The sequence below is a fragment of the Brachyhypopomus gauderio genome, chromosome 15 (assembly GCF_052324685.1).
Source record: "Brachyhypopomus gauderio isolate BG-103 chromosome 15, BGAUD_0.2, whole genome shotgun sequence".
NCBI classification, from domain to species: Eukaryota; Metazoa; Chordata; class Actinopteri; order Gymnotiformes; family Hypopomidae; genus Brachyhypopomus; species Brachyhypopomus gauderio.
In genome coordinates, this window is record NC_135225.1 from 13,227,960 (window position 1) to 13,251,821 (window position 23,862).

The window sequence follows — 23,862 nt, forward strand, 5'->3', positions numbered from 1 at the left end:
TTCCACTGAGCTTGAATTTATGATCCTTTAATACACATGAATCAACTTGATCGGTGAACCCCGCAGCTCCGTCCCTCTCGTTTACCCCCCCCTGCTGTGGCAGTCCAAGAACTTCACTCTGGACATGTCTGTACTGTCAGCTCATACAAGCAGGAGTTCCTTGTTAGAGACCAGGGCAATATACCAGACCATAAAAGAAAAAGCTTTAAGATGTGGTTGCGTTATAAAAATATTGCTCCAATTGTGACAGCTTTTCTCCCAAGGCCTTCCAATCTCAACATTGTTGTGTTCCGCAATTGAGCAGTTGGACTTGTTACAGGTATATGGCTTGGGTCAGGGCCTTGGTATTTTTATCAAGCTCTAATGTACCTTCTTCACTGGATGCGGTGGGAAGTGAAGGAGAGACACCTGGACTTGCTGTTTCACCAGGATGGGCTCCAGGACCAAGACCCTAGCTCGGCACTCACAGCCTGTTTAAATAACCTCTCAAATAATGATCACCTTCTTCTTGCACTTGGAACACAGTTTTTTAGGCTGATTGACATTGTCTTACAATTTACTAAAAAAGCTACATCAGAAAATGAGAAAACCATTAAAAGAGTAAATGAAACTTGAGTTTTAAAATGCATGGGAAGATTTTGCTGACTGTAATTATGGCTACCACCGTATTACAGTTTGTGTGTACAGTATTATATCGGCCATTCATTTATTCCACATATCCTGGGCATTTTAGGAGTGTATTGTATCTGTTCAGCAGAATTCAAAACATAAACAGTGACTAGTGGAATGATCCAGATCTAAATGAATGGAAGGGTCCATTCATACATGTGATACATGTGAGATCAGATAATGAAGAGCCTACTTAGAGTTCATGTCTGCTGGTTCAAAATCACCTTTGATGACATGTGCATGGAGGGTGTGGGCAGCTTCTGCTCTTTGCATTAGTTGCTGTAGATGGCGTGCATCGTGACAGATCTTAGCGAGACATCTCGCTCTCTGCGTTCCACCAGCCATGTCCAGGAAAAGCGTGGCATGCGGCACGGCCGGCGCGCGATCAGTCGCGGCGCCGGTATATAGGCGGCCGGAGGAGACGCGGCGGCGTGCGTGGGCCAACGCTAACAACTGCGCAGGATTACCGTGACAGGCGCGTTTGTCTGGGCAGTGGGAGCGGCCCAGCTCACCGCCGCCGCACGTGTGTCTGTGGGTGGCCCAGTAAGGACTGTGGCGTCCACACCGTTTGCATAGACCACTTAAAAGGACTTTAGTCAGCATCCAATTTCAGACCAAATTTGAGCTGTACTTCACATGTCCCTTTCTTATTTTTCCTTTTCTGTTAGTTTTTAGCACTTACCTACCAGATCACTGGAGAAATCAACTTACTTTTCAAAGTGGTATCCTAGTCCTTCAATCCTGCAGATCCAGACTTGGTCATTACCTACAATTAAAAACACATGTGGGAGAAAAAGCACCCAGAATCATAGCTGGACGGTTGTAAAGCAAGCATGACTTTGCAGGCCATGGGGGAAAGCTGGTATTCGGTAATTACTGTAGGTTTTGCCTTTGTACTGTCAAGGAAAGTGAGAAAATGATTTATTGGAGGATTCAGCAGCAGGCACCAAGGTCTTTAAAAAATCCATAAAAATAAAGTGCCTTAAATTATTCTAAATAGCCCGTGATTTTTAGACCTATCTGCTGCCTTACACTGACAATGTACTCCAGCTTGAAGTATAAAATTCCAAACCAAATATTTCACACTAAAATAACAGAGATATAAATTTCTTTATTTAGTGTAAGGCAAAAAATATTTGAATATCATACATGTTAAAATCCAACTAAGACAGAAAATGATGAATGAAATTAAAAATATTAGATATTTGATGACTCCAAGAATCCCTAGGCTTTATAAGACATATGAGTATAGCTGACACACAGATTATGCCTAGTCTTATGTTAACATCCACATCCCTGTTGAAACAACAGCAGCAATACCCTGGCACTGAAAAGTACAACCACTTTGCTTTATGACAGCTTTGTATTTGTGCAAGACTAATTAGCAGGTGATGGGAAGTGTCAGTGTAATCAGCAGTAATGTCTCAGATCTCCTCCAACTTCCTCCAAATAAAAAACAATGATCATTCAGGAACGAGTGTGCAATCACACCAGTTGCACCTCAGGGATATTTGTTGGGGTTTGTCTCGGTGGGATGTGTGGGATGTGAACTCCCACGTTCATGCAGGAATGGAGTTGGGTCTGACGGCTCTGCTCTCTTCAGCAGAGTCCAGCCAGCCTGTCCCGCTTAGCGCCCACTCCACAGACTCTGGATGACTTCACTCTGTATCAGCTTACATAACTGAGCAGGAACACGTTTCAGTTGGCTCGGGGAAGCCAGGGCCCAGGCTTTCTGATTTTACAAAAAGGCTTAGAAATGTAGGAATATATATGGATGGTTATTTGACATAAGTGGACATCTGGGAAACGCATTTATGCACAGGATGATTTTGTGATTTCCTACCCTGTAAAAACATTTAACAACTAAAAGGATTAAAGATTTATTATGCAAAGTTTATAAAATTGACGTAATTGAAAACGGTTACACATTAGAATACGTGAAATATCTGACAGAAATATGTGGAAACTTCATAAAAACAGTTATAAAACAGTTACGCTAAACACAATACAGAACTTTATATAGGCCTATTGCTTCTTCATAATTCAATATTTTGCTGAATAAAGAATCCTGTACATTAATCATGAATGCGTATGTTTGTGTGTGTGTGTGTGTGTGTGTGTGTGTGTGTGTGTGTGTGTGTGTGTGTGAGACAGAGAGAGAGAGAGAGAAAGAGAGAGAGGGAAAGAAAGGCCAATAAATCTGCATTCATTTCAAGAAACTGAAACCTATGAAGTAATAACTCATAGATTATTGAGCAAGACAATGACAGATCAGACCATAGTCTGAAGAGCTAAGATCTGAGCTCAGAGAGACCGTAATGTCCAAGCGTTTCCTGAAGCACTGAGGATGACAAAACTCCTGCTCACATAAGCCCCACTGTGGCTATCAAGACAGTATGGAAAGGCTGTGATTTTATGAACTGCTTGAATGGGAGTATTTTATTCCATCAGTAAGCCCTTTTGTTGTGTCAAACCTCTCTTAAGTGGGTGAGTGTTGACTAAATCAAATGATTTGTTGTTGCCTCTATATTTGCTTTATTTCACTTCAAAAAGATCCTTTCAATATCACAGCTGGAGATGACATCTGCAACAGACACAATTAAGCCCTGGTTCAGTGGTTAAAGGGGAACTAGATATATGGAGACCATGAGCACCGTTGGTGGTTTGTCATGTTAATAGCTTTTGGAATAAGCACTCAGTACTTTTGCCTGCACTCTTAACCAGTCTGCCAGACACACAAAGGCTCAGTCGCCACCAAGTTTTATAGATGTGTCAGAGCGGTGAATGTGAACCCAGTCATGAAAAGGGCCGTCGGGTCTGGGCGGAGCAAAACACACACAAGTTGCTTGTTTTCAACACAAGACCCCTAACTGTACGCCCAATAAATGTCTGTTCAAATGGAGTCAGCACAGACCCGGGAATGCGAAGGCTAGCGTTGACACTCGGCACGGCTGAGGAAGCAGCAGAAGGGAAGACCAGGTCCCAGCAGAAGCTCCAGGGAGACGTTAGAGAACAGAACGCAGCCTGAACGCAGCCTGAACACAGCCTGAACACAGCCTGAATGCAGCCTGGCGGCCTTCAGCAACATCTGAGTTTCACCCCAAAATCTTTATATATTTTCCAAATTTTCTTCATAACTATGCAGGTCAGGTAAGTATTTTCTGACCCAGGTGGCAAAACCTTCAACAGCCTATTTCCTTAAGCATGACAAACACAACACTGTGGAATGCAAGCTGTCTGAAATAATGTGAAAGCAAATCTGATACCTGTGGATTAAAAAATGCATAACTTGTGTGAAATGTTCTGAAAAAAGATTTTGCTGTGTGCTACTTTATTAATCCCAGTTCCTCATGAAATCACAAGACAATGCCTAACTAAATAACCATAATAATACTACTAATAATAAAAATAATAATTCTATTTTTCATCTACAAGCAGTGATGTTGAAAAAGTACCTATTGTAATGAACTGAATAAAGATTTAAAAGCTTTTAAAAGATTTAAAAGAGTTTCATTAAAACAAAAATAAAAAACATTTTGCAAAGATTATTTTCAAACTTATCCAGCATTTCATGTTGATGCTGAAGTCTGTAAGTCCATGTATTTCACATAGCTCATTTCCCCTGGTGATGGTGCCCATGCCAATGGGGCTGTGATACAGCGGTGCTGTCAAACTCCGCCCAGTCTTCTCAGATTCCACCCAGTCCTCTCAGACTCCGCCCAGTCCTCTCAGACTCCGCCCAGTTCCTCTGCTCCTCCACAGGCACTACACAGGCCCTATTTTCACACCTCACAGCTCACACCTTCAGCTCTGCTGAAAAGCTTCAACTTCGATTTCTCATATCTAAAGCATCTACAGCATTTAAGTGAGTTCTCGGACATGTTATGTGATTGTCTACACTAAACTAATTGAAAGGTTTAGGTGTTACATATAATGGCTTAGGTGATATATATAAAGATTTATGTGTAATATACAAGATCTGCCTTTTTTCTTTCCTACTTTCTATGTTGTTGTTCATTTGCAATTAGAAGACAGACTTGTAATACAAAATACATTCTTTAATTATTAAACATTGTAAATATACACTAGAACAATAGAACAGCATGACTGAGTGCACATATCAGGCACACTTCCAGAAAACAAACGCACAACGCGTACTCATCATAGGAAATCGGACCCAAACAGTTAAATGGGTTTTGAAAATAATTTAATAGCAATATTTCTCTATGGCAATCTTGATATACTGTATATGTAGAAACAAATGCAAATAGGTTGACAAAACTGTAGATGCAAAATATGTTTAGCACATGCATGCGCTTTGGTACTGTAAAAAAAAGAGCTTTACACACTGTCATGGCAACTGCTGGAGATTACAATGCCTGCATGTCATGAAGGTGCCAATCCAGACCGCCTCCATACCTCCCATAATATGTACATGATATACAATTGTTTTTAAATACATTTCATTTCAATGTTTCCATGTTATTTACAATAAGAGCTTATTAGTTGTTTGTTAACTGATGGAACTCAAAGGAAAATACAACAGAAATTTCACACAACAGATGCACACTTTGTATTGTATTGACTATTATTGGCTATAGTTATTAGATTCAAATGTCACAACAATAGGACTTTGTTGTGTGTAAAAAACTGAACAATATCTACACATTTAGATGATCCATAAACAAAAGTATGCTGAAATTGTAAACAATTTCTCTAAGTAATAAGATTTTGAATTCAGATTTTTTTAGAGTAAACAAACCCTGTTAGGTGAATGAGAAGAGGTTCATGAGGCGTGTGTGTACTTCAAAACGCAGGCCAGTGCAAGCTAGCGTCCGCTACACCCAAATCTCTGTGTGGGAGACCACCTGTGCTTATCTGGGTCGAAAGCAACACACCTTCATCTTATTAATGCAGACGTAGGATTTGAATGATTACCAGTGGTCTAGACCATCAAAGTCAGATTTCTGAGGTTAGGAGTTAAAACATAACCCCACCCCCCAAAAATAGAAATAATCTGGTTCATAGGCTACACTACAAAACATAGTTTACAAACTTGATTAGAACGTGTTGGCCTGAATTTTTCATTTGTTTCATTTTGGATGCTAACTGGATAATTCATCATTCAAGGAACAGACTAAAATCCCGCCTTTGCAAATAAGCAACAGGTGTAAACCAATCGGTGTTCATGATTCTGAAATCATATTTCACTATTGTAAGAAACAAATAAAACAGGTTTCAAACCACGTAACTTTGTAGCACAGTATGGTACAATGGTTAACCTCCTCAGTCTGAACCTGGAAATCAGAGATTTCAGAACATTCCATTCAAATCCCTGTTTCTACTGAACAGTCAACTGCAAAGCCCGGAATGCAGGAAACGATGACCATTTACCAGACAGTGACGATATGCAAAAATACATAAAACAAAATGGGTTTTATCAAAATGTAATTCATCAAAAAGAGGGATAAACTTTGAAGCTCCATGCTGGGAAGTAAATACAATATAGACCTACCAGAGAAATGTATGAGGTTATATATTACAACTGATACAGAACAGATACTGTTTTCATGAAATGTAGCAAGAGATTACTGATTTATGCTATATGAAGTCCTGGATGAAAATGTGTAAGATGTGAAATATGTGCACTTCAAAACACAAGGTAAACACAGTCCTGTCTGGAATGTATTGCAAATAACGCTAAAGAACACGCAGAGAGTGGAGTTGCCTCACAGCCTCCATTTACCTAGTGTTGGTAAACAGCTATGGCTTTCAAATCAGTACATTTCTTCAAAACATGTGCAGCAAAAGTTCATGAAAAGAGGCTTGGTGAGAACAATCCAAAAGTGAGTCTCATCACGAACCCCAATCATCCATCCCAAACCCCAAACCTCAAACTTCCAAACCCACACACACCCACACACTGGCCCAGTTAAACCCTCTTCCTCTCTCTCTCCTCCTCCTCCCTCTCCCTCTCCACCCCCCTCTTTCTCCTCCATGCCTCCTTTCTTCACACCAGATGGCTGAGTCCTGGGAAGAAGGAGGCTTCTCCACACCCACCTCGCGACGAGAAGGGCTCCGTGGTGCAGCTGCTCCGCCCAGGCCCTCCCCCTCCACCCCCCTCCACCCATCAGATCCTCTGGCACACGTGGAGTCTGGACCTGGAGTAGGAGGTGGCGTCCTTCCACACCTTGCAGGCCAGACCCTTGGCGCAGTCGCAGCGTTGGAAGATCTCCAAGCCATGCGAGCCCTTCTTACGCTGTTTGGTGCACACTTCGCCTTGCCGCAGGACCGGTTTGCAGATCTTGGTCCAGAAGTGGCGGGCACAGCAGTGGCCCTCCGAGCAGTCGGACGAACGCAAGCACGCGTCGCCCTCGTGACCTGTCGGGCAACCAAGGTGATGCGGACTTGTTTTAACACTCAATCCTGAACATTACACATACATAAAAACAACTGTTCTCAGTCAACTGTTCAATCTCTGTAAGCCTACTTCTTATCACTGGGAATAAAGTACAGTAAATTACACGGCATCCTACAAATGAGTCAGTTAATTAGATTAACATAACTAAATTATAGTGGTTAATATCCTACACCTCCATAACAGGCTAATCTTGAAGAGTAATTTCAACAGTGTGTTAGCTGTAATGACCACACTGTACGCAATCAAACACTGTCTGCTGGGGAGGTACCGTAAATCCAAACAGTCCAGAGGGAAGAGAGCACAATCAGACCGGTACATATTTCTGGCTCAGCCATGAAAAAGTTCAAACACATCTAGTGCTCTTGCCATTACGCTGGGTTTAAAATCGCATTACAAGGTCTGTCTAGAAAGAGAGATATATGGCGGCCACAAGGATCCGAGTGAATGACTTCCTGATTCATTAACCAATTCAGCCCAGCTGAGGAGAGCTCTCTGCGCTTGTCAGGCGTTTTAAATTACTCTTTCAAAGGGATAATTAGTATAGCAAACATTTATTATTCATGTGACTGTGTCATGTGAGATTTGTGTGAAATAATTTGGCATGTGAACTTCCCTTGCCAAAGGCTTTTAAACACGCAAACCAGAAGCCCAGGGTTCCAGAACGAAACCACAGTTTCCTGAGTGGACTTCCCGCCTAAAGCTCTAATCAACAGTGTCCGGCATGTGAGGTGGTCACGTGGTTCCTATGGGCCGCATCCATATGTCAGACACGTCCGTGTGACCAACAGGTTATGTAAAGATGGAAACTACACCCCAAAGAAAACTGTCCATCAAGAGAACTTTGAAAGTCAAGTGGTTTCTGATTGCTTAATACTAGGCTGTACGTGTTTGAGAATTATTTTCATACTCAGATGTAAGATTTTTACAATCTTGGTCAGGCTCCAATTTTAGAATGCATGTTAAAAACGCATGATTTAACAACAATCACAGCAAGGCTCTCAGACTCTTTCAAAATGATTCAGCCCACTCCTGTGTGTTGTGATTTAATTTATGATTGACCACTGCTAGGCTGTCAGCCAACCTGCAGGTGTACCGTTTTTACCGTTTTTTTTTTATTTTTACAAGAGTGGCAGGAGCAGACAGCATCATGGGGAGTTTGCCACAAGCCCACCAGCACACTGCAAACTCAGCGTTGAGCATTTCTCTGATCAGCATTGCGTTTGAGTGTTTACGTGAGTGAGTGTGACGTATCATTTCTCTGATCAGCCTTGCGTTTGAGTGTTTACATGAGTGAGTTTGACGTATCATTTCTCTGATTGACTTTGTGTTTGAGTGTTTACATGAGTGAGTTTGACGTATCATTTCTCTGATTGGCTTCGCGTTTGACTGATTTGAGTGAGTGTGACGTATCATTTCTCCCCCTAAATCTGACCAACCAGCAGTTGTGAAGTCAGTGAAATGAGAGCCTGTGGATAGGTGGCCTTTCTGTAACATCTTAGATGTCCTAGAGTAATGTAAATCCCTTACCTTTGACTTGAGCTTTCCTGCTCCTGTTCCAGCCCTTGTCTTTGGTTGAGAACTTGTTATGCTCCTTTAGAGGTGCGATGTGTGGGGACAGAACGCTCTCAGAGAGCGGAATACAGACGTCTAGACCGGAAAGAGAAACCTGGCATCACTGTCTGGCTCACACAACCAAGTCTGGGACTATGAGTTATCTGAGGACACTGCAAAATAAGTAGAATTCCAGTAGTTAGCAATAACTATACGTACAGTTGCTGCAGCGGTTGCCGGGACAGCACATGGTATCTCTATGGCAGCGTTTCTTCCTGCGACGGCAGGTGAGGCAACGTGATGGAGCGTGCTGAGGACTGTGACAGTAGCTACCAACCGTGCAGTCTTTATCACCACTGCAGGGGTACACCTATGAGAGATGGAGAGAGAGATGGAGATGGAGAGATGGAGAGGGGGGAGAAAGATGGAGGGAGAGGTGAGAGATATGGAGAGAGACAGAGATGGAGAGAGAGAGATTGAGATATGGAGAGATAGAGAGAGAAATTGAGATAGAGGGAGGGAGAGATGGAGGGAGAGATAGAGAGACAGAGAACTGTTATCTTTGAATTTTACAGTCTGCGGTGCCATCTTAGAACATGCAATCTGTCTATCACATTCACACAAAAAAATGGTTTCATTAGCTCAGTGTAACTAAGTCTTTTTCAAATGCACTTCAGGGGTTTATCACATCATCTTGTTTGAGTTGAGTTGGGTTGAAGGTTTTAGAAAACACATACACACACATGGCGCTCAATCTGTATCCCAGGGAAGGCTTGGGAGACACTGTTGAGCTGCACAAGGTGTTTACAATTATATGAATCTTATACACTAAATGTTAGTTTAACATTAAGCTTAGAAATGAACATTTTGCAAGCACATTGCTACAGATGCTTTAAACTGGTGAGACATTTCCAAACTCTAATTAAGTGCAGCTCTTACTTTAGAATGAGGAAAAAAAAGAAAATGAACAGATATCAATGTGTTTCCCCTCTAGCACGGTCAAAGCGCTCCAAGACTGCGCTGTAACACGAGGAAAAGCTCTAAATGCTCACCAGACATTATATGGAAATTATTCTGATCCTACATTAAGTTAATTAAAAAGTCCAACTCCAAGCCTCCGATCACAGCCATCACTTAGTGCTCTGTTGCCAAGTGTACTTTTATGTGACAACTAAACACACGGAGTAAAAACAACCACTCATAGACACTGCGCGGTGGATTGGACCATGGGAGCAGTTCCTATGAAACACAGGCCCATTTGATCAGGCCTTCACTAGTGCACCGCCTCAAAACAGGCAGCGTGTCTGTTCTCCCGCCACTGCGAGTCATATCTCCTGTCCATCTCCTCATAAGAAAAGAAACCCAGCCTTGTTGAAAATGCCTAACTAATCAGAGATCTTACAGCGATCCCAGCAAGTAGCCACTGGATGACCTTTTGTGAATGTGGGATGCGTGGTACTTTATGTGGGTATTTCAGTTTGCTTTATCCCTCGGTATTTGTTCCTCTAAACACTCTTGTTTAGGCTGAGTGAGTGTGGTGCACACTGTTGCAGCAGCTCCCATATGAGCAGGATCACTCCTCTCTCAGAGGACCAGGACAATCACACAGAGGATCCCAGAACAAATGCAAGAACATGACAGAAAGCAATCATGAGCCCAGACTGTTTTCCATAACAATGGTTGTCTGTCTGTATGATGTGTGTGTGTGCGTGTGCGTGTGTGTGTGTGTGTGTGTGTGTGTGTGTGTGTGTGTGTGTGTGTGTGTGTGTGTGTGTGTGTACTGGCATGACTCCATTGTTGGTACTCTAATCCACGCTAATGCCTCAAACATTAGGTATAGTGTAGGGGTGGGATCCATGCACAGAATAAACAAAGTCAGATGTAATAGAGTCCCTATACTTACACTTGTTTGACTCTGAGTGAATTTTAAGTTTATGCACAGTGGCAAAGTAGCTTGGTACAGTCAGTCTTTCATTGATAAATTAATTATGGGTGCATTTGCAGGTTTGCCAAAAAGTCAAATTTCAGTAGGCTACCATGTCCTCTGTCAGCTGAGTTGTTCAGAACTGAAACATATGTATGAACAGGCCAACACAGTGACTTGTTTTTAATAATGAGAGGTTTAAAACTTTTGAACATATTTTAATTCTCAAACATTGTACCCATTTGACTGTTTAAGCCCATTGTCTTTGCTATGCCAATTAAAGTCACATGAGATTTAGATTTCCCACAGTGATGTCATGGTGTCATGAGCGTTATTCTAATGTATTGACTGTGTGAGGTATCCTGCTGCCACCATACTGGTCAGGAGCCCGAGCCCTTAGCGATTGCTCCGTACATGGCTATGGGTCAGCCCAGGCAGGGCATCCATCAGAGGAGCACACACGTTATTGATGATGGAAGAGAAGCAACCAGAAACTGCTCATTATAGTGAGTTCTCACCCGCCACATCAAATGCACAACATCTGGTAGTGGGAGAGATATAACACTGCACTATCTATTCAAATTCAAACATAATTCTAAAACCCACCTGCGTTGGTCACTAACATGGTTTAGGACGTCTGCTCCCGATTGGTTAAGCAGTAGAACATTTTTGTTAGTCTGGAAATACATGATGGATATAGCTCTCAAGACTGCCAAAGATGAAAAAATAATCAGTTTCATATTGTACAATAACTGACTGCAGACTTAACATACAGTTAAGTTGGAATATATTTTGTATGAATTTAGAATCCAGTGACTTCTAATGCCAGGTGTGCATCTATGTTCCCAGAGCAAAATGTCTCCCAGTTCAATAATCTGGTAATGCACATTAACCCTCCAGTTGTGTTTGAATAACCTTTGACCCATTTCAACTGAACATTTTTCATTAACCCTAATCCTAAAACAAAGCCTAACTCTAGCTGGGGAGCTGGGACCCTATGGGCGCACATATGGAGGAAACCATGGAAACACTGCTCCCTCTGTCATGTTCCCATTATGTGCTGTATAAATCTGGGGAACACGGGACACTTGAAGCACGGGAGCCTGTGAAATGATCCATGACATGTGCGCGCTCTTCTTCCTGTGTACTGTATACTGCTGTAGCCACAACCTGCTAGCAACTATCAAACATGTTTTGGCGAGTTTAAAACAGTGCACAGTGAACGTGTTCACGGCCTGTTGTCTCAGATTATTCACCCGAAAAAGCTGAAATTTGCGTTTTGCAAAAATATAAAACGTTCCTTTTTAGAGATTAGCATAAACACAAAGACTAAATCGTGTGGACTGAAGCGTGCGCGCGGGCATAGCTAGGTGTAAGAGGCCAGCGAGTAAACCCGCACAAAGCGGATTATCTCACAGGCGTTTAGACCAACTACACGGGCTGCACACAATCCGTCTGGGCGATGAATATCACAGCGATACGGCTGGTTTCCACAGATCGCAGCAGCAGCACGAAAATGACCAAACACATTCAGTCATTTTGCTGCGATTTTGGGTTTTTAATTGTTTTTGTTTGTTTGTTTGTTTCACTAGAGGGCAAACGAATGAGTTTACCCCTTAGGTTAATTCATCATCATACCGCATGTAATATAAAATCTATACCAATACTTATTTTAAGCAATTACCTCACCGGATCTAACCACGAGAGGTCGAAATGGACAGCTGACGTCATGAGTAAGATGAGGAAAAAAAAGAAAAAACTAATCGTCACCAATATCAGGCATCGTTTCCGTTTAGGCTATTCTGAGACCAGCTGTGTATTTTTCTTACAATGCATGAGACGTAACGTCAGGTGATGTAACCTCATGTTCAGGTGAAGTGAACCTGATCCAGCATCAGGCTAGACGGACCCGGAGACAGAGACGCCACGCCATCCCTCTCCTCCCACGCAGCACATGCGTGACATCAGACACGTTACTACGTCTCGCCGTAATCAGACCGTCACATCACCCCAGACGTCTTTTTTAATATCACTTCAAAACGGCATAATACCTCTTTTCTTTTCTTTTTTTTAATCTTAAAAAAAAAACTTGATCCTTGCCCCTCACCAATTTCCCAGTGCATGTTTCGCCCGTATCCTCCCAACGCCGACATTAAAAGGTGGAGGTTGGGGGTAGGGGAATGAAAAGATAAGCGTGGAGCCACAGCGTCCGGGAACGGCGACAGATGGGGGAAGCCTCGTCGACCAGGCTGTTCTTGTGTTGCTTGAAACTCGTCCTTGCCTTTGAACTCTTTTCCGAAGTCTTTTTCCTTCGTCTTTTCCACAAACTTGTCTCTCTCTGGGTTTGATAACGTTGCTGAGTAATGGTGTAATACACAAAACCCCATGCGGTTTGTATCTCTCCAGCCCCCAGCTGCTGACTGGACGGTTTTGAGTTATCCTTCAGAGAAGGGATAATTATTTCAAGTGGTCCTTAAAGATTAAAACAATCTAAAGAATACAAACAATCAGAAACACAGATGACCACAATTTTCTATAATGTTCCAAAGAAGAAGACGATACATTGTCAATTTTCCAGTGATTTGACGGAAACAGAGGACTTACACAAATCCTGTGATATTTATGTAAGTGAGCATGCAATTCTGGACAGTGAAGAGTTTCCTTACATATGGCTTATGCCTCTCACGCACACTTCAGCCAGGGCTCGAGGGCCTAACTGGATCGGGCCTAACTGGATCTAGCCCTGAGAAATCAAAATGGACAGGTGACACCATGAATGGTGTGAGTGAGCTGAGACGCTTTTCTAAAGTAAAATAAACGATGTGACTGAACAAACAAACCTCGTACAGCCTCAAAGGCCGGGTCCCCCCACGGTATCAGATCTGTGCTTACTCTCACTGTTTGAAGCACAAGTTTAAGGTTAATCTCCCCACCACAAAACATGTGTGTAGCAAACCCTAAAGGGCCACTTGAATTGGAGCCTGTCAGTCATTCAACACAACGAATATAAATATTTAAGCAGCCTGCTACGTGCACACGGCAACGGCATGTTTACAGAAGCTCGCTCTCCAATGCATGAGAGGAACTGGACCTCTTTAATAAGCATTAATAATTGGATCCTCAATCAAATGGGCTCAGGACATCGGAAAGGCCCCGAGGTTCGGGTCTGCCTGGTGGCGCAGCGCTAACGATCCGTCACACCTCGGACTGTCTTAGTTCACCCTCTCAGCTCGTTAGTATCACTAAACAGCCACTTAACCCCAGAGGGGGCAGGGGGGGGACCTCCCTACACTCTTTAAAAGTGAGACCCAAACAATCTGACCCTCACCTCGTTAACGGAACCCCCACGTCAAATTAAATATGGGAGCCAGTTTAAAGAAAAAAATGAGCCCGGGCCTCTGATGAGAAACAGGTCTGGTGTTCATGTAGTATATCAGCCATATCCCTGCTGGAGTGAGGGGTTATCCATGGCATCACCCGTGTTTTGGTGAACCTACTAAAGAACCGAGGAACTCCACTGCCCACCCAGGCGCGCCCACATCGTCCACTTCGGTGGATTTACGACCGAAGCACTCCGCTATCTCGACCACTTGATATTATTTTTTATGATCTGTGGCACTATAAAGGGGGGTGGGGCCATAAATAGCCCCTACTCGTGTTATTTATCGCCCTGGAGGCTTGCACATGGGTTGACAACAGACGGCAAATATGTAAACACATTCAACTGCCACTAGCATGGTGGTGAGGATGTGCGTCTGGCCGCGGGTCCGCCGCTCCAGACGCGCTCTCCGGGGGCGGCTGCGCACCACTGGGTGGCCCCTTTCCCGGCACGTCTAATCCGCAGCGGCTGAGAGCCAGCCACTGGAGGCTGGATATCGGAGCTTCTGGTTTGATCCCCCACTTATCCTTTAATGTTAGCGAGTTAGAGGCGTCTGGAACGGTGCGTCTCGGTCGCTCTCTGACAACCGTTCGCTGGGATTACAGTGCGGATGTGATGAGGAGGGAATGTTGGAAGATGACTACACGGTTGAGGTGAATGAACAGTTCAGTGAGCCAGATAGCCATCTTTCAGTGCTATAAAAGACACCCCTGTCTAAAAACTGATAAAGCAGCGTTCAGCATCCTCTCCGACGCACAGTCTCAAACAGCTGCTTGCAAAGTGTGCTCGCTTTGAACTTCTCTCAAGATCCGTTAGCCAGGCCACGACCACTACCAGCTTTCTTTTACTCTAATCCTGCATCTTCTCACCACGTTCACCACGGAGTCCACAAGTTACACCATCACATTTAATTACCACAAGAGAGAATGACCCACTACGGAATGCAGACGTGAGACAGATGAAGGGAAAGGCCACAGAATAAACCCACACGCCTCATGAATGTACCTGTTTCTCGTACCCAACACGTTTTGGTACAACTGCGCCTCAAGCCCCTCGCTAGGAGCACTGACCCTGAAGCCATCGTGAAGCACTAGGCACTTTTTACTTAAAATTAGCGACGTTAATTTTGATTCAACCTGATCACAAACAAGCACATTAGATGAGCTGAAAGTGTCCGTTGTGTGCGCCTAAGGCCACTGGAGGCACGTCGTTTGGACATGGTTCATCATCTGACTGCAGCGTGAGGTAAAATGGGCTTTTAGGAAGACAGTATTCCCACTACCACCACTGCGGTTAGCTCTCCTCATCTGGCCGAGTGTTTAAATGTAGCATGGAGTGTGCGTATCGCAGCGGTCAGTTCAACCAAACGGAATGCGTTTAGTGTGCGAGCAAAGCTGGGGAGAGATCTTATAAATGAAGGTGGTCTGCGAGTAACGACACATGCCTTCCAACATGGTTTTCCATGGCTTTCCTCTTAGCAGGTTCTTTTCATACTTAATCACCCAAGAGCTCCAACAAAATGTGACTGCAGCCCCGCTGTGTTAGACCTTGGATATTAACTGAAGCGAGGACATACTCATAGTGTAATTTACAAAGTGGTGACCCAGACGTCGCATTAGTCTTTCTTATAGTTTCACGTCATTCAAAGACGCAGCAATTAAATATATGATTTACAACGATATTTATCCGCTGACTGTGGCCTGCGCTACACATAAAGATAAATATTTAGATAAAGTGCATTATTAAAAAATTAAAATTGTGTATTACAAATAAGGCTATTAAAAGTAGTATAAGGTAAGTGGGAAAAATCCTGCATGTTTTCAGTTTACACCAAACGTCGGACTTTGTGACTATGAATATCAAGGATTATTATGTTAAATGCTGACTCAGATTTCCGCGAAAAGTATTCACTTGCAGTGCCTTAGTTTATAGTCCAGTGCCATGCGTCAATGCATTTTGAGGTCGAACACACAAATACAACGCGCCTACGAGTTAATGGCAGAAAAACAAACATAGCATGGATTTACCTGAATGGGGATGTTACTTTTTTTGGATATTCCGCCGTGAGTGGTGCCGGAGCGGTTAGTAGCTACTGTGGGCGACTCGCCGAGCAGAACCGATTTTATGGAATTCACTTTGGATCCCGCCTCGGCGCCCTGGGCAGCTACCATCCGCACCGTGGCGAAGAGCAGCGTGATGATCCAACAGCACCAGCTCCGCGTGAGTATGAGCATCCTCGGAGCGCGAGCCCTTCTCTGCTGTTCAACGGTGCAGCCAAATGCCTGTCCTTGCTGGGAGCGACACCAGCTACAAGTTATTGGACACAGCGTTTTAGGTCTTGCGATGTAAATTCCGTTCAGAAATGTCCATCAACTTTAGCTTTGAACATATAGATTCAATGGGAAAAATATATATATTGTAGAAAATTCTACTGTACTTGGTAACTGTAGATGTGTTAATCTACAGGGTCAGTCTTAGTGTTATAGCTACACATTCAATAAACGCAGGTTGTCGATAAAATGTCCAGAGTCACTTTTAATTCTTGCCTGTGCATAGGCATACTCTGGGACAGCCTTGGTATTTTATGATGTGGGACACGTTCTTTTTATACGATTTTCTTCCTCCGCCCCCATTCTGAAATGACTGAAACTGATCTTGGTGCGTCAGGCGCGGTGAGGAACACGCTGTATTCGGAGCGCTCCGGTGCCTTCAGCGGGTGAAGTAAAAAAAAGTACAACATGCAGTTTCATGAGAGTTTGGTTATACAGTAGGAAAGTAAAACGTTTTCTTAACTCTTTGTTAACATCCGTCAACCAGTTAATCCTCAAAGAATTTAAAACAAAAAGAACGAAACATTGTGTGGTTTGATGAAAAGCACATTGTGTAAAAACAACCAACATTCTCTCAATATGAGTCTGGAATATATAGAGGATTTGTCATATATATTTGTTGTCAGTGGTCATAGCTTGTTTAAAGGAAACAGCTGAAAACCTAGGAAGGCAGAGAAAATGATAAAGCTCAGAAGTAGGCACGTGCCTATGCAAATAAATTATTATAACTAATCATTGTGCTTCCTTTTGTACATTAAAATTTCCCCGTATAATAGGTTTAGATGGGTAGAAAAAGTTTAATGTAAAAATTATCCCTTTCCTTTTGGATTAGAGGTTCATTTAATCAGTTGAGAGTACTTATGAGCAGTAATAAGAGAGATCTTTGGTGTTCCTAGGTCGTGGTTTAAGTACATTAAGCCAAATTAAGTTTTTTTTCACATTAAGTGTTTTAGCCTCTCCCTTGAAACTTCAGCTAGCATACTTCAGACAAACTTAGCAAGCACAGAACAAAGATCCACTATGATCTTTCCATGCACAACCACCACTGTTCGTAAAGGTTCACTTCATTCACTATTCACCACTGTTGATGGTGAACTGACTGGATATTTGAATAACACAAAGCTCTTTTGCTGAAATTCAGAGAGATTTTTAATACACCTAACTAGATAGCTTTAGATTATATCGAAACCCGATAACTGTTAAACCCATCAGTTCTGGCTCAGGTTTGAGACCTCTCATTCCAGCTGGTGTCCACAATAACATTTTCATATGTCTTTAATATCACAATATACCATATTTCTGCATACCAGCATATGCCTGTTCTGAAGAAAAAAAGGCTTTTAAAGATTTTCATTTTAACAACTTCCAAAACTTCGATGATGATATCAACTTTACAGAGGTATGGTGTCATTAACACAAACTAATCAAAGCTTTATTACTAAATAAAATAAGATCTATTCTAACTCATACATCTTGGTTTAAAACCTCACACTGGCGTCTTGACAGTGTTCTGGTTTTGTGTACAGTCTGATGCAGTAGAAAGGTCTTGAGCCTTAAGTCACTGTGTCAGCATGTTTTGGAGATGTGTTTGTAAAAGCTTATGTGATGATTGGGGGGCCATTACCCTGCTTGGATAATCAGTTAGTCCTTATGGGAAAAGAGTCTGTAAAATAGGGCCCAGGTCTGTGATGCAGTAGAGAAATGAAGGCCTACTCGGTAGAATTTGGCTGAGCTCTGTGTGGTGATTGTCTTTTTGGCATGTTTACTTGGCTGGTGGTGAAGCTTGGAATCTTTCTGAGTGTATTTGCGAGATTCAGTCATCACCCCAGCCATCAAACGATAATTGAGTTTTGACCACAATCGTGCACTGTTTATGCTCTCACACACAAACAGTGAAGCTCAGGACAGTGATCGATCCAAGCCAGCTAGAAAGACACAGATATAGAAAATATCTCGCCTGTTCGGCTTCTGAGTTGCATTCAGAGATAAGCGATCACTTGCAGTAGTGCTAGGGTGTGGCCTCGTGCCCAGTTCAGTTGAAGTATTTATCTCAGTGATGGTAATAATGTCTTTGATCAGGAAGATAACCCGTGAAATTAAATTTAACAGTGCTCCCCATGGTCTGTCACAGAGGCAAGTAGCATTTCATTAGTATAACTCTAGTCATACTTGAAAATCGCTCTTGGCTTTTGTATCAAAACAATGTCAGCTCTTGTTATTTCATATTTTGCGTAATATAGATATACTATAGGCTAGCTTTTGCTTGCATTGCTGAGCAACTAAGAAAATAAATAGAAACAAAACCGAAACAATAGAACAGCAGAACAGAAGTGCCTGTTCAGGCACATCCACGCCACGCGTCTCTGCTTAGTCCCGCCCACATCCACGCCACGCGTCTCTGCTTAGTCCCGCCCACAACCAGGGACAGGCAGTCCACAGACGAAACAAGCACACACCAGGAGTCCAGTCTGAAGGCAGCGTGTGGAGAACGGGGCTATGGGTTTGTGCACACGGCTGCCAGGCAGAATTACACTGTACGCTTGGGCCTTTTTAAACGCCGCCACTGCCTGATTCAAAGACTGGGAACTTGGTTAAGTAATTGTGGTCACAGCCTTTGATGTAATCCATGTTGTTGGAAACTTTCTCACCCGAGTGTACCAAACTGGTTCTGATTAATGGATCACACAGCTTGATGGCAGCTTTCTCCAAACAGGTCAGACGCATAAAGTTGCCATCAATCTCCATGCCTGGAAGAGGGGGGCAGCCAGAACCGGCCCGCGCCAGGTCAAGCCCACCCTTATTCCTATTCTGTTTTGACGGGTGGTGTCTGGAACTATGCCCACATATGCACACACACACACACACACACACACACACACACACACACACACACACACACACACACACATACACACATGTGCAAGTACTAAACCAAAATCTATCCTGTTGCCTCTCTGTATCTGCCTGTCTCTCTAAGTATATCTAGAATGCTGAGTTGAGTTTACAGCTTTATTCCTAGAAAGACCAGCAGAAATGCTAATAGAATGGAGAATTTGTTGATGTAATGTATGCTAAAAGCATGGAGTATTTTTGACATAATGATATGTTTATAGAATGGTGTATTTGTTGACGTAACGATGGATGCTAATAGAATGGAGCATTTGTTGACGTAATGATGTATACTAATAGAATAGAGCATTTGTTGACGTAATGATGTATACTAATAGAATGGAGCATTTGTTGACGTAATGATGTATACTAATAGAATGGAGCATTTGTTGACGTAATGATGTATACTAATAGAATGGAGTATTTGTTGATGTAATGATGTATGCTAATAGAATGGAGTATTTGTTGACATAATGATGTACGCTAATGAAATGGAATATTTGTTGATGTAATGATGTATGCTAATAGAATGGAATATTTGTTGATGTAATGATTCAGAGATCGACTTTGTTTCTCTTTTTCTCCCTCTTACACACAAGTCAAATCTAGTCATAGGGTGTGCCCCAGTTATTTTGAAATAATGTAATGGTTGGTGGTCCATCGCAGTGAACACACCCATTCTGACTTTGATGTAACCAGAAGATGACACAACACACACACACACACACACACACACACACACACACACACACACACACACACACACACACACATACATACTGTTAAGAGTAGACTTTTCCCTTTTCATGACCTCTGTGGCCCTACATGTGTGAGCCATTTACAGTCATATGAAGCAGGTGACTTGACACTTGTATCACAGCAGGTCAGCAGGCCGGGAGAGTAAGTTGCTGGCTGAGGTATTTGGTGCATTTGCAGAGTTTTGCATCAGATCGAGCTGTTTCTGATTAGACAAGCGGGGCCAGTGCTTGATGACCTGTGCTTGAATTTATTTTCCATGAATGAGGAAAAACAGCATGCGTAGCTGCAACATTTGTCTGATTTCCGTAAATCATTTTTCCATAAAAGTTCTGATAAGAATCAGCGGCATTTCGATATGGGTGGATTCAGATGAGCGTTCTTTTAACTCTTGCCAAGAATAAAATACCAGGCACAATTCAGGGTGTTCTTTGTGATTCATGAGCAAAAGCATACGTGACTCAAAGACAAACTATGTATTAACATTTCCTCCTATCACTGATCATTCTTCTGTTTTGTAAATGGCATAATACAACTCCAACCCTGGCCGTTTCCAATAAATTCTGGGGACATGACGTTAATGAAAAGAGCAAAAACAGCCCCAGAGGCAAAGTCGAACCTGAGCAGACCCATTAGTCCAACTAGCCCTCTTCTACTGGGGCAAGCCTCGGTCTCCTGCCTTAGAAGCCATCTGACATGCCATCATGCAAGTGTGAATGAAGAGAACTATTGTCCTCTCTACATGACAGAGTCTACACACGTGTCTATGGACGCTATGGTGTAGAGCTTGTGGTACATTCTCTTTCACACTTTATTCTGTATGGGCCCGCTGGCTAACCCACTGGCTTACCAGCACTCCCAGTGGGACTCAGGGACTGGAGGAAGAGGATGCTTTGGCTAAGGACCGGCCTGGCTGATAATTGGTGCTGCCCTCACATTTCTGGAAGATGGATTAGGCAATTTCCTATGAGTCAAGCAGCGGTCACACCATGAATGCCCCCAGTAATGTCTGTCTGAAGGACTCAGATTGTGCAAGTGATAAAAGTGACCTCCCTCTAGCGAGTGCTGACCACATGAAAGGAGGTTTCTGGCAGCCTGCGGCCCTGAAGGCGTTTGGCTCCGCCCACGTGTGCGCTGCCGGACGGGCCCGGGCTCTGCGACGGCACCTCCTATGCACACAATCCCAAGACACCGTGAATATGGGTGCCGGGGAGTCATCGTGGGATTCTACAGGCAAAGCAGAGAGGTCACTCATCCTCCAGTTGTGGTTGTCCCAAACACACATGACAGCATCGCCTTGCCATTCAACAGTACATGTACAATTAGGGCCTAAGCATCACCAAGAGCTGCTGAAACAGGCTTGACCTTAAACCACATTTTGCATTTTTTGACCTAATGGGCAGCTCGTTTCCAGAAGTATTTAATTACTTCTAAATGCAACCACATCCATGGCAACACTAGGCAAATAATGGCAAAAGCAACGAGCACCTATCTGTTGACTGCAGCTTCAGAACACGTCAGACGTCTATATGGAAGCTCCGTATGGGTATGGTTTCACGCTGAAGTCTTATTGCAGATGTGAAGAGCATCCACAAGTATTCGAACATACGCCCCGCTGTGATTGGCCCACGTCTAGCAGCTCTTCCTCTTTATGGTGTGCCTGACCAACGCTGGCCTACTACACTGTTGCTCCCATGATAAACTGTGATTTTTCGCACATTCCTCAGAGTCAACATGGTCGACCATAAAGTGCAAAAATGCCTGCGGTATGTTAATAACACGCTTAAAATGTGACAGCACGCGAAGGGGAGAAACACGCGCACGTGCGGTGGTGCCAGCGTAAATTGTTGATTGGGTCCGACAGTCATAAGGTTTTAATAGGAGTCAGGCCCACCGAGTGGATCGAGCTTTTTAGTAAATTACTGTTCACACTTCACTGCTCACTTCCACTTGTTCCCCTCCATATGTTAACGCTCGAATCATGTCCCACGAGGAGTGTTCACTTGGCCCGAATCTCCAGTCACTGATTCTGTTTTACGTCCGCGGGAATCTGGAAGAGCATCGGAGGATTTGTTTGCAATAGCTCGTGAGGCTTCTCCTTGCCATGTTTGATCACAAGGTGCGCTTTAAACAGCCTCATCCAAACACTTCCAGCCGCACCACACGCGTGCTCCGAGGCGATCACGCTGCAGCCGAGTCCGGGAGTCGTGCCGGCCGCACGTGCTGCCAAAAGAATGAGCAACATGGCCGAAACTCATCCGAAACACGTCCGCAAATCCACTGTGCTACGCTATCTACATAAAGATCAGTAATCGCTTCCCTGGGACTGTGAAGGATGAGCTTATGGCACACTGCACTCCTTATAAACACATAAAACCTTCTCATAGTTTATGGCTATTTGTGTTGTTCCTAAACGATCACATCATCTTGAGCTGTAATGCAGGTGAACATTTGAGAAATGAGGCATCTTTAAAATTTGATCAATGCAATGTAAAGCGTAGGTGATGAAAAATGGCTTCAGAAACTTTACCTCGTATTCTTTCTATGGAACAGAATCACTCAATTCATATCTATGACTTCTAATTCATAATTTTACTACATTTGCATGTTCTTTTCCTCATATATCTTTTCTCCCCTATAAAGTCTCTGGCGATTGTACACAATCTGACCTCAGATCAGGTACTCCTTTGTTCATTCCTGCCAGGCCATTGCAGTGACATCATTTTTATGTGATCACTCACTGTCAGAGTTAGCAGGCCATGCTGGATTGAATGACTGCCTCACAATGCTCCATTGTCCCCAAACCTGTGATGTAGACATACTAGGAAAAGCGCAGGGTGAGAACCCTGTATACTGATTTCCAGTGTCAGTTTCAATCAACGTCCCTGTGCCTGCTTGAAACCTTAAGACAATACAATCACTTCAGAGTCACTGTATAATGCAAAATGTGTATCGGGGATGGGGAAGGGACGTGGTTTAGAGGAGGAACATTTTGTGCGTCGCCCAGCCAGTGTAAAGAGACTCATTCCACAGACAACGTTCATCATGATAAGAACTATTAGCTAATGCTTCAGGCTACACTTTGTTCAGGAATGGAGTAAAAAGTGGCAGCTTTGGACAGTTTCTCCACAGTGTTGACAAGCTGTTGAGGTGACAATTGATTCCAGAAAGTCTTTTGGGTGTCGGGAAAAGAACTGCGGACACATTTAGAATCTCTTGTCCCACATTTCCTGGTACCGCAAATGCTCAATATTGAATGAGTGCCTGTCATTCCTCCTCATGTTATGATCTCAGGTCAGCTGAAGGCCCTGAAAGAGGGTATGGGAATAGTTGGGGTTTGGACAATTGCAAAGTTATTCCAAACCGCTCCAAAATCTCCTATCAGAAACCCACCAGTCTCATATCTGGATAACAGCATCTCCTGCTTTAGGCAAGGGGGGGTGATGAGTAAGCGTTTAGTCACAAAAACGCCAACCACCTTTAAATAGCAACGCATCATTATTGAGCTACTTGCTCAACTTGCCAAAAGGCACCCCAAATGGAATCTATGGCTGGCCTTGATGATGGGTTAGCGGATGAAATGGACATAACACAAAATTATAGAAATACATTATATAAGAATGATACTACCTTATCCAAATAACACACACACACACACACACACACACACACACACACACACACACACACACACACACACACACACACAGGAGGTTAAATAAAAATGACACTATTTTTAAAACATATACAAAGACATTAAGGGCTAGCTCTCCACAGTCTAGCTCTAAACTAGATTACACGGTCAATGGTGATTTTCTTTTGAAAGTCCTTTAAAGTATGGCACAAGGCTTAATCTTTGTCTGGGAAAGCTGTACTGTGGGCTCAGATGTGGTGGCAAACCACATGTTTGGACCACCTGTAACTAAACTCTGCACAGGCCAAG

At 43.2% G+C, this 23,862-nt stretch overlaps 1 protein-coding gene across 1 annotated transcript; it reads right to left on the minus strand.

The window, feature by feature from the left end:
* Positions 1–4,750: 4,750 nt before the first annotated feature.
* dkk2 (dickkopf WNT signaling pathway inhibitor 2) lies at positions 4,751–16,630 on the minus strand. Its single transcript, XM_076975138.1, has 4 exons — positions 15,972–16,630; positions 8,861–9,011; positions 8,618–8,737; positions 4,751–7,050 (listed from the first exon to the last, which is right to left on the minus strand). The coding sequence occupies exons 1-4, from the start codon at positions 16,176–16,178 to the stop codon at positions 6,800–6,802; spliced, it is 729 nt and encodes a 242-aa protein (XP_076831253.1). The 5' UTR covers positions 16,179–16,630; the 3' UTR covers positions 4,751–6,799.
* Between the last annotated feature and the right edge of the window lie 7,232 nt (positions 16,631–23,862).